This window comes from Pelophylax lessonae (assembly GCF_965119305.1).
Source record: "Pelophylax lessonae genome assembly, chromosome: 11".
In the NCBI taxonomy this organism is placed as follows: Eukaryota; Metazoa; Chordata; class Amphibia; order Anura; family Ranidae; genus Pelophylax; species Pelophylax lessonae.
In genome coordinates, this window is record NC_138778.1 from 123,710,822 (window position 1) to 123,724,207 (window position 13,386).

A 13,386-nucleotide genomic window follows, 5' to 3' on the forward strand; every position below is an offset into this window, starting at 1 on the left:
AGCCCAGCTTTGGTTGAACGCATCTTCCCCCATGTTCCCATCTGTAGGGTTTAAAGAAAAATTTTGGGAGCTTCAGATTTATTTTTGCCACAAACCGTTCCACTTTGGGCACCCCCCAGACTTGGTTGATCCACAAAAAAAGACTTTTTGACTTGAAGGACCATTCCGTCTGTTTTATGGGTTTTCGGTTTGAGAAATCTGCCAGCTTGTCGTCGGTTCCCTTCAGATGGATGGCTGAGATGGATCTGATGTTTCTCTCACCCCACGACAGTGTTGTTTCTGTCAGGCCCATTAGAAGGGTCGATTTTGCCCCCCCCCCCTGTTTGTTTAGGTATGCCACAGTTGCGGCATTGTCTGACTGAATCCTGATGTCTTTGCCCTGAATCGCCGGTTAGAACGCTTTTAGCGCCTCCATTAGGCGGTTAGCTCCCTCAGGTTTGAGCATGCTTGAGATCAGTGGGGGTTCCCCTTTCCTTGTGCGCAGCGGTTCGCCATATGTGCACACCAACTCAGAGCGCTGGCGACCATAGTGATCCCCACAGGATTGGTCTGTGTCCTTCAAGGTAAATTAGCGGGCTGAGCCACCACTGGAGCATCCTTGTGATTACACAAGGAACTGAAATATTAGTCTCTAGGGACAATGGTTTGCCATCCCATCGGGCAAAAATGTGATTTTATAGAGGTCTCCTGTGGAGCTGGGCCCAGGTGATGGCCAGAAAAGAATACGTCATTAGTCCCAACGCTGCCATGCACCATCTGATGGTCATGAACTTGGTCTCTATTAGGGATTCTATCACTTCTTTGATCTTCTCAACTTTTTCCTCCATCAGGAAAATCTTGGTTATTTTGGCATCTAGTATGTAGCCCAAGTACAGTATATGACTCTCTGGCTTGGGGTTAATTGCGATTTTTCTTTGTTCACGATTCATCCTAAGCCTTGCAAGTAAGAGATGCTCTTGTGTAGATTGGAATCCAGTCTGTCTGCCGATTCGGCAAAGAATAGTAGATCGTCTAGATATGGCACCACACCTATGCCTTGCTGTCTTAGGTTTTTTGAGGCTTCTGCCATTTTTTCTTCAGAAAATCCTGGGCGCGGAAGAGATGCCGAAATGTAGAGTTGTGTATTGGAAATATAGTTTAGCCGGACCCTGGACCGCAAATATTTGGTATCTATAATGGCTTTGTTTTGTATGGGTACATGTAGATATGCATGTTGCAGATCTACTGTGGCCATAAACACTCCTGCCGGGAGAACATTTCTGACCAAGTAGATGAATTCCATCCTGAATCTTTTGTACCTTATCGTTTTAGGCGCAGTATGAGCCTTAGCTTGCCTAATGACTTTTTTCTGGAAATATGTGCAAATAGACTGTCTTTTCTTCCTCATGCGGTACATGACAAATCCCTTTTTATTTTATTAGATTCTCCAACACAAAATAAAAAGGCTTCTGCTTGGTCTCTGGAATTTGGGAGTGTCGTCACCAGATACTTGGTTGGGGGGGCGAGTGAAAAACTATCGATTAGCCTTCTGCTATCGTACGAACAACAAATCCGTTTTTTCGTGATTTTCGTCCACGGATGAGCAAAGAACGCCAATCTGCCCCCCACCTGGAGACAGTCATTGCTTTTTGTTTTTTGGAACTGAAGGCTTGAGGATAAAATCTCCCTTGCCTTTTTTGTTTTGTTGTGTCCAGCGCTTCTTTGGTCCCACTTTATTAAATCTCCTGGACTGACGAAAGAGCGCTTTCCCTGGCTTCTTATTGGTTTGAGGAAACCCCTTATTTTTGGCTGCGGTTCGGTCTAGAAATGTGTCTAACTTGGGTCTGAACAGTAAATCACCCGTGAAGGGGATGCCGCATGATCTATTTTTTGGAAGCGATGTTCCCTTCCCATAACTTCAGCCTCAGGGCTCTCCTAGCCAAAATTAAATAGGCCAGTGGTCCTGGCCGATATCTTCATAGAGTCAGCAGACGCATCCGCGAGGAATGCTGCTGCTCTGATTAGTGTGGGTATGGTTTTTAACAGCTCTTCTCTTGGGGTACCGCTATCAGCTCTTGCAACTGCATCAACTAGACTATTAAGGTCCTGGCTGTGCAGGTGGAAGCTATGACTGGATTCAGATTTGCTGCGGCAGCTTCCCAAGCTCTTCCCAGAAGTGCCTCTACCTTTTTGTCCAAGGGATCGCCGAAAGTCCCAGAGTCGTCGAAAGCAAAGTCAGACTTTTTTGCGATTCTGGCGAGGGAGGCATCTACTTTAGGGCATTTTGGCCAGGATTTAGTATCCTCCTCTGTGAAAGGATATCTGCGTTTAATTGCAGTTGGGGTGAAGAGCTTCTTTTCCGGTTCTTCCCATTCTTTGACTACATTTACTCTCATTTACGTTTTAGTCTCATGTACCGGAAATGTTCTTGTTTTTTTCGGTTGTAAGCCTTTATACATCTTATCGTGTAATGAAAGCTCCGCAACTTTTTGCTCTTTGATAACCAATGTATCTGCTATGGCTCTCAGTAAATTTATGCTTTTAAAAAAAAAAAAAAAATCAAGCTGCCGCCCGGAAGTGATGTCAGCGGAAATTACCGTTCTATTGTCTGACTTCCACCTTACCCAAGATGGCTGTGGACCGGAAGCGCGTCACCAGAAGTGTCGTGAGGCTCCAGTCCCATGGCCATCTTGCTCCTCCAACAGCGTGGCATGCTGAGTAAGGTATGCTGGCCAGGAGGATAGCTGTAGCTAGCAGGAACTAGCCCAGAAGATCGTGGCAGGATTGCTGGCTCGTCCAGGTGCAGTTTTGGGTGAAGATGCCGCAGACATCCTGACAGCTGGGGGGATGGTTGCATTCCCTTCAGTAGGGGGTGAAACCTCAAGTGGGGGTCAGCTTCTCCCAATGTGCTGCCCCTGACCTGCACTGCCCAAAGCTCACTGAGCTGGATGGGAGGCTGGCCAGGGAGCCTTTTGCAAGTTAGCACAGAGACTAAAAATAATAAACAGTTGCAGTTCCTGTGGAACCCGGAGGAAACACAATACAACTGAGGCAGAAGACATTTTTATAATGGTGGACTATTGTGTTTCCTGTTTCAGGTGGGAGGAGCCTATCTCTCAGATGCGGCTCTGTAAGACGATTTGAGAAAAAAAAAAGTGCTGCAACACTTAAAAGTAACTAAAAAGGCAAGTGTAACTCCCCCCCCCCCCCATTTTAGATTGTCAGATTTATTTTTCTGCCATCTGTGTCCCATTTGGGAGATTTCCCTTCACTTCCTGTCCCATGGCCAAAACAGGAAGTGAGAGGAAGTCCCTCCAAAGTGAGGGAATCCTGGAGTGTCACCAGAACTAGTGTTCCTGTGGGAAGGTTTCACCTTTATTATCGTTCTGATGTCAACCCAAAATTTGAGATTTTACTTTTACTTTTGAGGAGAACGCATTTAGGATAAACAAGGAGAGGGATTCTCTGTAACGGGAGCACTGACAGCAATAAAAACAGACAAGGGTTCTAATCCGTCTCCACTCTACTCAAAACGTACAAAAAAAAAAAAAAGTTTTTCCCTTTAATAGTACATCTGCACTTACAGTAGTCCCACAAATACCTGTTGTTCCTGCCAGTTTACCTAATGTGATGGTGTGGCAACAATCCTGCACTGCTCCAGAATTCAGAGCAACTGTTGTCACTCTCATGATGGAGGTGCCTGGTTGCACTACAGTGGGAGGAGAAGGTGTTGCATGGGACAAGTTTATCAGCATTGTCACTGCTTATTTACAAGTCTGTAGCTTGTCAATCAGCACCCGGCCACTCCTAGTCCTGCCCATTGCTTTGACAGCACTGCTCATCTTGGTGAAACCCTCCCATTGTCAGCAGCAGTGTCTCAGAGGGGGGAGATTGTGAGACTCAATGGAGGAGGACTTGCCTCAATCAGGGAAGGTAAAAAATACATTTGTTTATTTTATGTTATGAACATTGTGCGTAACATAACTGGTTTTTGGTACTTGACTGCCAGGAGCATTTAAGATGTACTACTATAACATTTTTCAGTCATTAGAGAGGATCCTGAAGCACCCAGAAAAAAAAAAAAAAAAAAGAAAGTGTGGTTAGTGCATATCTTTTCAAGCCCAGAATCGCCATGGTCCTAAACACTAAGCTAGTATGCTGTTCTTCTATTTAGACAGCAGGTGGCACTTTAGTCACAGTTTCACATGTGAGGCAGTATTACGTGTGCTGGAAGAAGCCCATTTACCAAGTGAGTCATCAAAGTAGTGGCCCTTATCAGCTAGCCTACAGGAGGTTTTTATCAGACATTGGAAGTCTCAAAGCAATTTTATGCCATATATTTAAAAAGGTTAGTCAGTAAAAAATCGTGTATGTATATACACACATACATAGTTATAATAATTATATACATACACACACACACACACACACACACACACACACACACACACACACACAGTAATCTATATATACATACATATATATTTTTTTTCTTCAGGGGTTTGCCTTGGCCCCTTCATTCCAGTGAAGGGAACTGTTAAGGCTGTGTACCAAGACAATTTGGACAATTTCATGCCCCCAACTTTGTGGGAACAGTTTTGGGTTGGCCCTTCCTGTTCCAACATGACTGCACACCTTTGGGATGAATTAGAGCAGAGACTGCCAGCCAGGTCTTCTTGTCCAACATCAGTTCCTGACCTCACAAATGCACTTTTGGATGAATGGTCAAACATTCCCATAGACACGCTCCTAAACCTTGTGGACAGCTTTCACATAAGTGTTGAAGCTGTTATGGCAGCAAAGGGTGGGCCGACTCAATATTGAACCCTACGGACTAAGACTGGGATGTCATTAAAGTTCATGTGTGTTTAACGGCAGGTGTCCCAAAACATTTAGTAATATATAGTGTATATACACACACACACACACACATATACTGTATATACACTGTGTATAAAAATACACATAAAGTTGAAAGTGTCATTTTTATAACAATAAAGCAATCAGTTTGGTTTGATACATTTCTACATCTAACATCTTGATCTTGCATGTTATAATTCATACCATCTTTAAGATACACATTTACCAATATTCCCAATGCAAAGGTGAAACAAAATGGTTGCCAAATTAGAATTACTTTCTTCTCCTCCCCTTATCAGTACAAGGTCTGGTTAGGTCTCAAATCCTCCAATATGAAGATAGTTGTCAGATGGTCTTATTAAACCGTGAAAAGTCAGATGTGTGCTTTAGGCACTTAGGCTGGCCATACATTGTACAATTTCCCTTTAGATTTACCAAAACCATATGAGGCCAAACCTAAAACACTTTCAATTTATATACACAATAAGGCAGGCCCTTGCATTACATAGTTGAAGGTAAATCTTATGGAAATTGAACAAGAAAATTGTATAAAGTATGGCCAGCTTTAGCTGTTCTAAAGTGTTCTCAATGAATTGCTGTAAAGCCGAATGCCTGGGAAGTTTCAAAAACGACCCTTGCAGTGTGGGTCACCCTTTACTGCAAGGGTTAAATGCTCATTTTTGTCTACAGAAACATGAAAAAGATGCCAGCGTCAGCCATCACTTTTCTCTTCTGTCCGATGCTCCGAGTTGTGGTCGAATCTTTGACGTCCCCACCTTGCAATGCAGGACTGTTGGTCTTGCATTGTACATGACAACGACAGAGTGTGACCAATGGATAGATCGTGACCAACAGGCAGAGCCTGAAAGAGGAGCAACATCATAAGACCGGTCACAAGAAGAGCCTGCGGGAGGGTTAAGGAAATAACATTTCTTTTTCATGGCACCCTAGTCAATAATGAGCATGTAATCCTTGCAGCGCAGGGGGAGTTCCACTGCACGGGTAACTTTTACATTTCCCCAGAGCTCAGCTTGAAGCTTTTCAGCTTTCTGGAAACATATCTGTACAAAGTTATAAAATGTGTCAATGGGGACTTTAGGTGTCTTCCACAAGAAAGTACACAGTACAAGCAAAAAAAACACTTCCTACTTTTCCTCCAACGATCCCAAGTTTTCAATTTCATTTGTTACTTCTGCTATTTCTTCTTTAAGTCGCTAAAAGAAAAGAAAAATAAATAAATAAAATGGTAAAAATCACATTTACAGAAAAACATATTCAAGGACATTTTTTTTTATTAGGTCACAACAGACCTAGATGGAGACAGCCTTAAAGGAGTTCTAATGGCAGAAGGTTTTTTATATCTTAATGCATGAATATAAAAAGCCTTCTGTGTGTAGCAGCCTTCCCAGCACCCTCTAATACTTACCTGAGCCCCATCGCTATCCAGCGTGTCCATGAGTCCCTTGGCTGTCTGAGACTCTCCCGCCTGACAACTGAGCGGCGCCATTTGCTCGCGGAGCTCTCAAAGTCAGTTAGCCAATCAGGAGAAAGAGGGGTCAGGGCGGAATGGCAGCTCGGTGTCTGAATGGACACACAGAGATTCAGCTTGGCTCAGGTGCCTCCATAGCAAGCTGCTTGCTGTGGGGGGCACTTGATAGGAGGGAGGGGACAGGAGCAGCAACGAGGGACCCAAGAAGAGGAGGATCTGGATTGCCCTGTGCAAAACCAACTGCACAGAGGAGACAAGTATAACATGTATGTTATTTTTTTTATTTTTTTTTAAAACAAGACTTTACAAATTACTTTAATGTTCTATTGTTTCCTGATTAACAAACTTTACTTAAAAGTAAAAATTCAATACAGTACTTTATTTTAGTTTTAAATGGAATGAAGAGGGATTAGAAAGCTTGTCATTTGTTATAGCTGTACCCCTATTAAAAGGATAGGTCCAAGCAAAAGCTAACTAATGCTAAACCTGCTCTGTGCCACATTCTAAACCTCTTCTATCTAACCCTGTAAAGCAGAAAATCACTGTACTTGCCTATTCTGCAGCTGATTTGGTCTGGTCCCACGCTGAGCTGTCAGCAGCGGATTCAGTGTGGAGGCGGGTGCAGGAGAGGCACTTGACAACGGAAGCCCCATAGTAACTCTATGGGTGACATCCCTTCCCATTCATTTTACAGCCTTTGTCGGTCCTCCCCTGTAGAAAGCTTTTGCCGCTGGAGACTGGACCGGAACGAGTGCAGAAAAAGTAAGCACATCGCTTTTTGCTTTACAGGGTTAGATAGATTAGGTTTAGAATGGGGCACAGAGCAGGGTTAGCGTTAGTTAGGTCTTGCGTGGACTTATCCTTTAGTGCCGGTTCACACTGAAGTGGCACGACTTTCGGGGCGACCTGTGAAGTCCCGTGCACCGTGACTTGCACGGACTTCATATAATGGAAGTCAATGCAAGTCGCTCCAGGTCTCCCCGAAGTAGTACAGGACCCTTTTTCTAAGTCTAAGGAATGGGTCCTGTAGCACTGCATGGACCGCGACTTGTCAGGCTGACCAAGGTGCCTGACAAGTTGCGGTAGTGTGAATGGAGCCTTAAGGAGATTCACCCTGTAGTCCTGTTTACCCTTATTATTGAAAGTAAAAGTAAATACCAAGTTTTGGGTTTCCCCCAGAAAACGAATAGAGGGGAAATCTTCCAATGGGGACACTAGTTCTGGTGACCTTGGTAGGCTTGAAGGAATTCCCTTAATTTGCAGGGGTTTCCTCTCACTTCCTGTTTTGGCTATAGGACAGGAAGTGAAGGGAAATCTTTGCAATGGGACATAGATGGCAAGAATAAAATCTGACAGATTTTACTATGCCCTCTATATAGGGCTTTTTCAAAAGAAACATGACTTTTAGACTTCCCAATGACAACAGATGTGGTTTTAGTAATGCAGGCCCAGACAAAGTTTTTCAGTATGTTTTATTGATCCTCCCGCTAGTCACCTATACATTTTAATGATGAAAAAGCAGTTCTAAAATGTCAGAACAGGTTTATTCAGTGGCAAATTTCTGCTGCAGAAGGCTGCTGTGCAGATAAACAGTGTGATCCCTACTCTCATGTTATTCTCGGTTGCCTGGTACTAGCCCTGGTGGACACAGCCTGCAGGGCTCCAAAGAGCTTCTTCTGCAGCCCAATAACAAAAACCGACAGCGCTGCTACCCTGTAATCCTTTTCAAAAGGTGTAAAGTTTGAATAGAAGTTGGGGGTGAAATGCCATTTAAAAGTTCACATGTTCTCATGAGCATCATCCCATATATAATCGAAAGGAAAAAAAAAAAAAAAAAAAAAGGGGAGAAACCAAAAGGATGTGGGACATTAAATAGGCCTCTGAGAACACCACACAGTATGTATATATATATATATATATATATATATATATATATATAAAATACAACTTTTATTAGGTTTACATACTTTAAAAAGAGCCATATGGCCTAAAAAACATAGGAGTTTTATACCATTCAGTACAGAGCATCATGATATATTTGGTAGAGAGATTGAAGTTCATGTATATGTTCAAAGATAGGTTGAAAGATAGGTTGGTTAACGTGTTTCGTGGGAGCCCCTGCTTCTTCAGGACCATATTAGCATATACAGTATCTAGCGCTGACTGTGATATTAATTGATAGCTACTATGTATGCCATCCACAAACACATGAGAGAAAAAAAAAAAAAAAAAAGTTAAAAACGTCTCCAAAAAGAGGATTAGGCCTACCAGCCCATGGAACCTACCCTCAACATAAAAGGTAGACAGATGGAGATATCTTATGATTTAAATAAGAATGCCACTTTTCAATGAAAAACCAGCTCCAGCAACTCGCCTTAGTATGCAGAAAAGGAGGTTCCAGGCATGACAGGGCACATTAGTATACTTAAGATGTACAAAAAGCAATCCTAGCCCCTCAAGTGGATGGAACAATCAATCACCAGTATGAGCTCTCGCTACCAATAGTCAACATGAATGCATTAAGCAAATTATCCTTGAACATATACACAAACTTGAATATCGTGATGCTCTGTACTGTATAGTATACAACTCTGTTTTTATGCCATGTGGCTATTTTGAATAAGTATGTAAACCTAATAAAATGTGTATTTTTTATATAAACTCTGTGTGTGGTGTTCTCGGAGGCATATTTAAAGTCCCACTTTCTTTTGGTTTCTCCCTTTTTCTTCCTTTTCAGAAGGTGGTTTAATGCCTTACCAGTGCCCTGCTTGGAATCTCTGCAAGCCATTAGTATAAAAAAGTCAAAAGAGCCGGCAACTCGCAAGGGTAAAATCCTATTCTTGAATTTAAAGCAATGCAGGGGTAAAAAAAAAAAACAAACAAAAAAAAAAAAAAGCAGGAACAACATAGAGATCTAACTATTGTGTCCCTGTTTTTTTTTTAACCTCTACATCGTTTTCCATAAAGATTACTTGGAATTTAACATTCCGAGTTGCCGGCTCTTTTGACTGTTTATTCTTGTGCAGGTGGTCTTGGCATGATGACATTTGGTCAATGTCAATTGGGCATTGCTTTAAAATGCAGTGGACCATAGGTTTTACCTTTCCTCATCTCAGGTTAGTTACCAGCACCAATGGCACCACGTCCTGTCATGTTACCAGCATTGCTGACCCTGATAGCATTCCACCAACTGCACTCATTTAAAGTCCCATAGTTCCCTCCTATTTTTCGCTACATTCCACCAACTGCATTCTGGGTCCTCTAGAAAAGAACAGCAAACAGACAAGACCTCCTCTATCCAATGCACTGACTTCTAAGTGTTCCTTCATCCATAGCTCTCCACCAATGGGAACTAGGGGACAAGGGACCTTTTTTGAAGCTCAGCATGACTTGTAAAAAGACCTGCCTAAGCGCAGTCACCATTCTGGATGTCTTGCATTGCTTGAGAACAACGGTGTAGAAATCCTTTGACCCCAGTGTGGTAGAGGGTGGTGGGTTCTCACAATTTTATAAAAGCGCTTACCGACCCATTATCCATCTAAAGGGTCAAAATATTTCTGGTGAGTCTAGATCTAATAGGGGTATGTGATACAATTTGCAGTTGCTTCCCACTGGAGCCTAGACTCGATTTGCAGCGGAGCACAGAGTGAACGTGTTGCAATTTATTAATGGACAAGTCTTTTGGGTAATATGCTGGAATAATCATTAAAGAAACATCACATTTGGACTGGTTCTCTTTAAGGAGAGGACATGATTTTTATGATATGTAATGTTTTAACACTTTTTGGATATTGCAATTCTAAAAGAGTTTACTGGCTTTTATATTCGGTTGTCCCTAGTGCTACTCAAACTTTTTTCATTACACATTGACATTGGTGTGCGCATAGAGTTAGGTCCAAACTGAGCAGCTTGGCTAGGGAATTGGCTATTATTCATACACTTGGAACACTATTTTTGTCAATGTTACAATTCATGAATACAGCACCATTTTAGTGATAAATGTGTTAGTGTTTGGCTAGAACAGAGCAGGGTTCGGACGGTAATACCATAGAGGACATTCACCTGTATATCTTCCAGCAATTTTTGCTTGCGACGCTGGATGTTCTCCAGTTCATCTCGTTCTTGCGAGGTCAGGTCACCGGATACTAGATGAAGAGAATATCATGGTTATTTCAAACAAAATAATACATGAATCTTTTCAGTAGGAGGCAGAGCATATCTTACAATAGAAAGAATAAATACCAAAAGTACCATGTTTTTTTCAGTTAGGGCAAGAAAGGTATTTTTTACTCAAACTAATAAGGTATTTTATTTATGCGGATTTGTGGTCCTCGGTTTTACATGAAGAATTCATTTTAATAATATGGTTATTTAAAGTGCATAATCTAGACTAAAAAGTCCACAAATTGACAATAGAAATGTGCCTGTAGTATAGTGTAACTATCTACTGCAGAGAAGTGATGAAAAGCTGTGCACTGTACAGAGATCATAAATTAAGACCATTTTGACTTGCATGTCATGCTCACCTCTCAAGCCCCTCCCCTTTTGGTTTGCTCCACTCTCTACACCCTAGAGCACGGGTCTCCAAGTTATGACCCCCCAGTTGTGCAGAAACTCAATTCCCATCATGCCTAGTCAGGTTTGTGAATGTTAGAGTTTTACAATGCCTCATGGGACGTGTAGTTCTGCAACAGCTGAAGGGCCGTAGTTTGGAGATCCCTGACCTAGAGGCAGAAAGCAAGTTCAGATCCTTGGCAATAATGGAGGTGATGTGTACAGATGAGGGTTACACCGTTTTTAGATCAAACATGGAGTTTATCAACTCTACTCAAATGTCTGGGCGTGAGGGTTGGGGCACAGGGCACCTATAGACATGGCAGACTCTGGAAAAGGGATAAAAATTCAGCTCCTCGCTGCAAAAGTACCTGGTGGTTCACCTACTATCTGTTCGAGGAGAGTCAAGGACCAAGCTTCTTCAGTACCCCAATAAAGCTGGCCATAGATAGATCAACATTCGGCCAGTTCAGCAGAGATCAGTCGAATTTCAATCAATGTAAGGCCACATCTATTTGACAGAAGTTGATTGTTAGATCGACTTCTGTCCAATGAGAATGTTGGAAAACATTTGCCGATCAGGGACTCCAGTCAATTGGCTGTAGCCACTTATCAGTGTGCTCCGATTCAGAATACAATATCCCAGTGGGGGGGGTCCACGATCCATCTCAGTTGTTTGCTAAAATGTAAAAAACAAATCAGCGAAGGCCAATTTTAGACCCTGTGAGGCACCGCCATCCCTATTGTGAAATTTCTACATGGTCATTAATCCTTTTAATCTGGCCACGGCTATAAATTTTGGCTTAATCCTGATGGCTTGTCTGCAATTCAAGCAGTATATGCAACGCTGGCTGTCAAAAAACAATAGCCCAACTAAAGAAATCAGTGCCTGTATGGCAAGCTTTATTCAGCACCTTAGGACTCTTTACAAGCACAAGGTCAATCTTTATAGGCACCAGACCGAAGAGGATCAGACATACAACTTACATCTTACCCCAGGCAGAAAGCCCTGGGGGGAAGATGGAGTTCTTAAGTTCACTGCCAAATATTTATACACTCTGCTAGCCTGCACCACTGGCAATAAACTTCCTAGTAGATGGCCACAGAGTAAAGCTGCAGGATGAATCGTTAAAAAAAAAAAAAAAAAAAAAAAAAAATCACGATCTTAATCCGACATTTCCATGATTCAGTGAAGAGCCATTCTGCAAATGAATTATCACAACATTGCTCAGCACTGAGATAAAAACAAACAATGCATCATTTCGTTCTTTTAGATCAAAGGGATTAACTTCGGTCTGTAAAGCAGGGCAGTTTAACCACTTAAAGACGAAGTCTTTTTCTGACATTTGTTACTTACAAGTCAAATCTGTAATTTTTGCTAGAAGATTACTTGGAACCCCCGAACATATACATACATACACATATACATTATATTATATTATATTATATTATATTATATTATATTATATTATATTTATATATATATATATATATACATATACACATATACATACATACACACACACACACACACACACACACACACATACACACACACAGAGACCCTATAGAATAAAATGGCGGTTGTTGCAATATTTTATGTCACACTGTATTTGCGCAGCGGTCTTTCAAATACAATTTTTTGGAAAAAATACACTTCAATGAAGTTAAGAAAAAAATAAAAAATTATGAGCACTTCCTTGCTCTTATCTTCATAAACAGCAACAGCAGTCACCAGATGTGAGCACTTCACATTCCACACTGTTCCCCATGTCGTCGCCCCCCAGCCATTTTTACACATTTTTTTTTTAAGCCAACTGGAAAGCTTTTGCTGGCCTTCATTTAGGAGCGATTTATGCTCTGAGCCTTGCTGATGGCTAGCTGAGATATGGGTTTTTTTTAGGGCACTGTTCTAGTCATTCCTTCTAACCTAGGACTGCCGAAACAGGCCAAGGACTGGTAATAAGCATATATATTTAGGTTTAAAGTTTGTAGCTGGCTGAGGGAAATCAAAAAACAAAGCTTTGAGTTGCATAAAGCCTAAAGTGGGGTAAACATTAGTAGAAAATCTGCCGAAAATCCCCGCCCGATGTGAAATCGTCTGATTTTCGGCTAGTGTGTACACAACTTTCAGCAGCCGATGCCGACATTTTCAACGAAAAAAAACCGGAGGGGCAAACACCAACATTTTTTTCGTCCGTCCCCAGACGACCGATTTTCGTTTAATGTGTATGCAGTACGTCCGTGAAAAATTGGATACGAAAGACCGCGCATTATCTGAAGTTGCTGACAACCTGGAAGTCTAGGAACAAATGTCCCAAAAAAAAAAAAAAAAAGAAAAATTTTGTGAACATTTATGCACTGTCGACTAAAAACGGTAATGAACGCTGAGAAGACAGAGAAAAAACAAAAAAAATCGGAGGATATTTCGTCCGATTTTCGTCAAGTGTGTACGGCCCTTAACTCCAGTCAGAGAGCTTTTTTAGCCCTTAACTATGTCTAGC

At 41.8% G+C, this 13,386-nt stretch overlaps 1 protein-coding gene across 1 annotated transcript in view; it reads right to left on the reverse strand.

Moving 5' to 3' along the window:
• The window catches only part of LOC309566339 (cytohesin-1), a 76,133-nt gene that overhangs the window by 33,550 nt on the left and 29,197 nt on the right, over positions 1 to 13,386 (reverse strand). Inside the window, exons 2-3 of the mRNA XM_082271453.1 lie at positions 10,391 to 10,473; positions 5,989 to 6,053 (exon numbers count right to left, since the gene is read on the reverse strand). Coding sequence (XP_082127579.1) covers positions 5,989 to 6,053; positions 10,391 to 10,473 — 148 coding nt within the window. The remainder of the gene's footprint in view (positions 1 to 5,988; positions 6,054 to 10,390; positions 10,474 to 13,386) is intronic.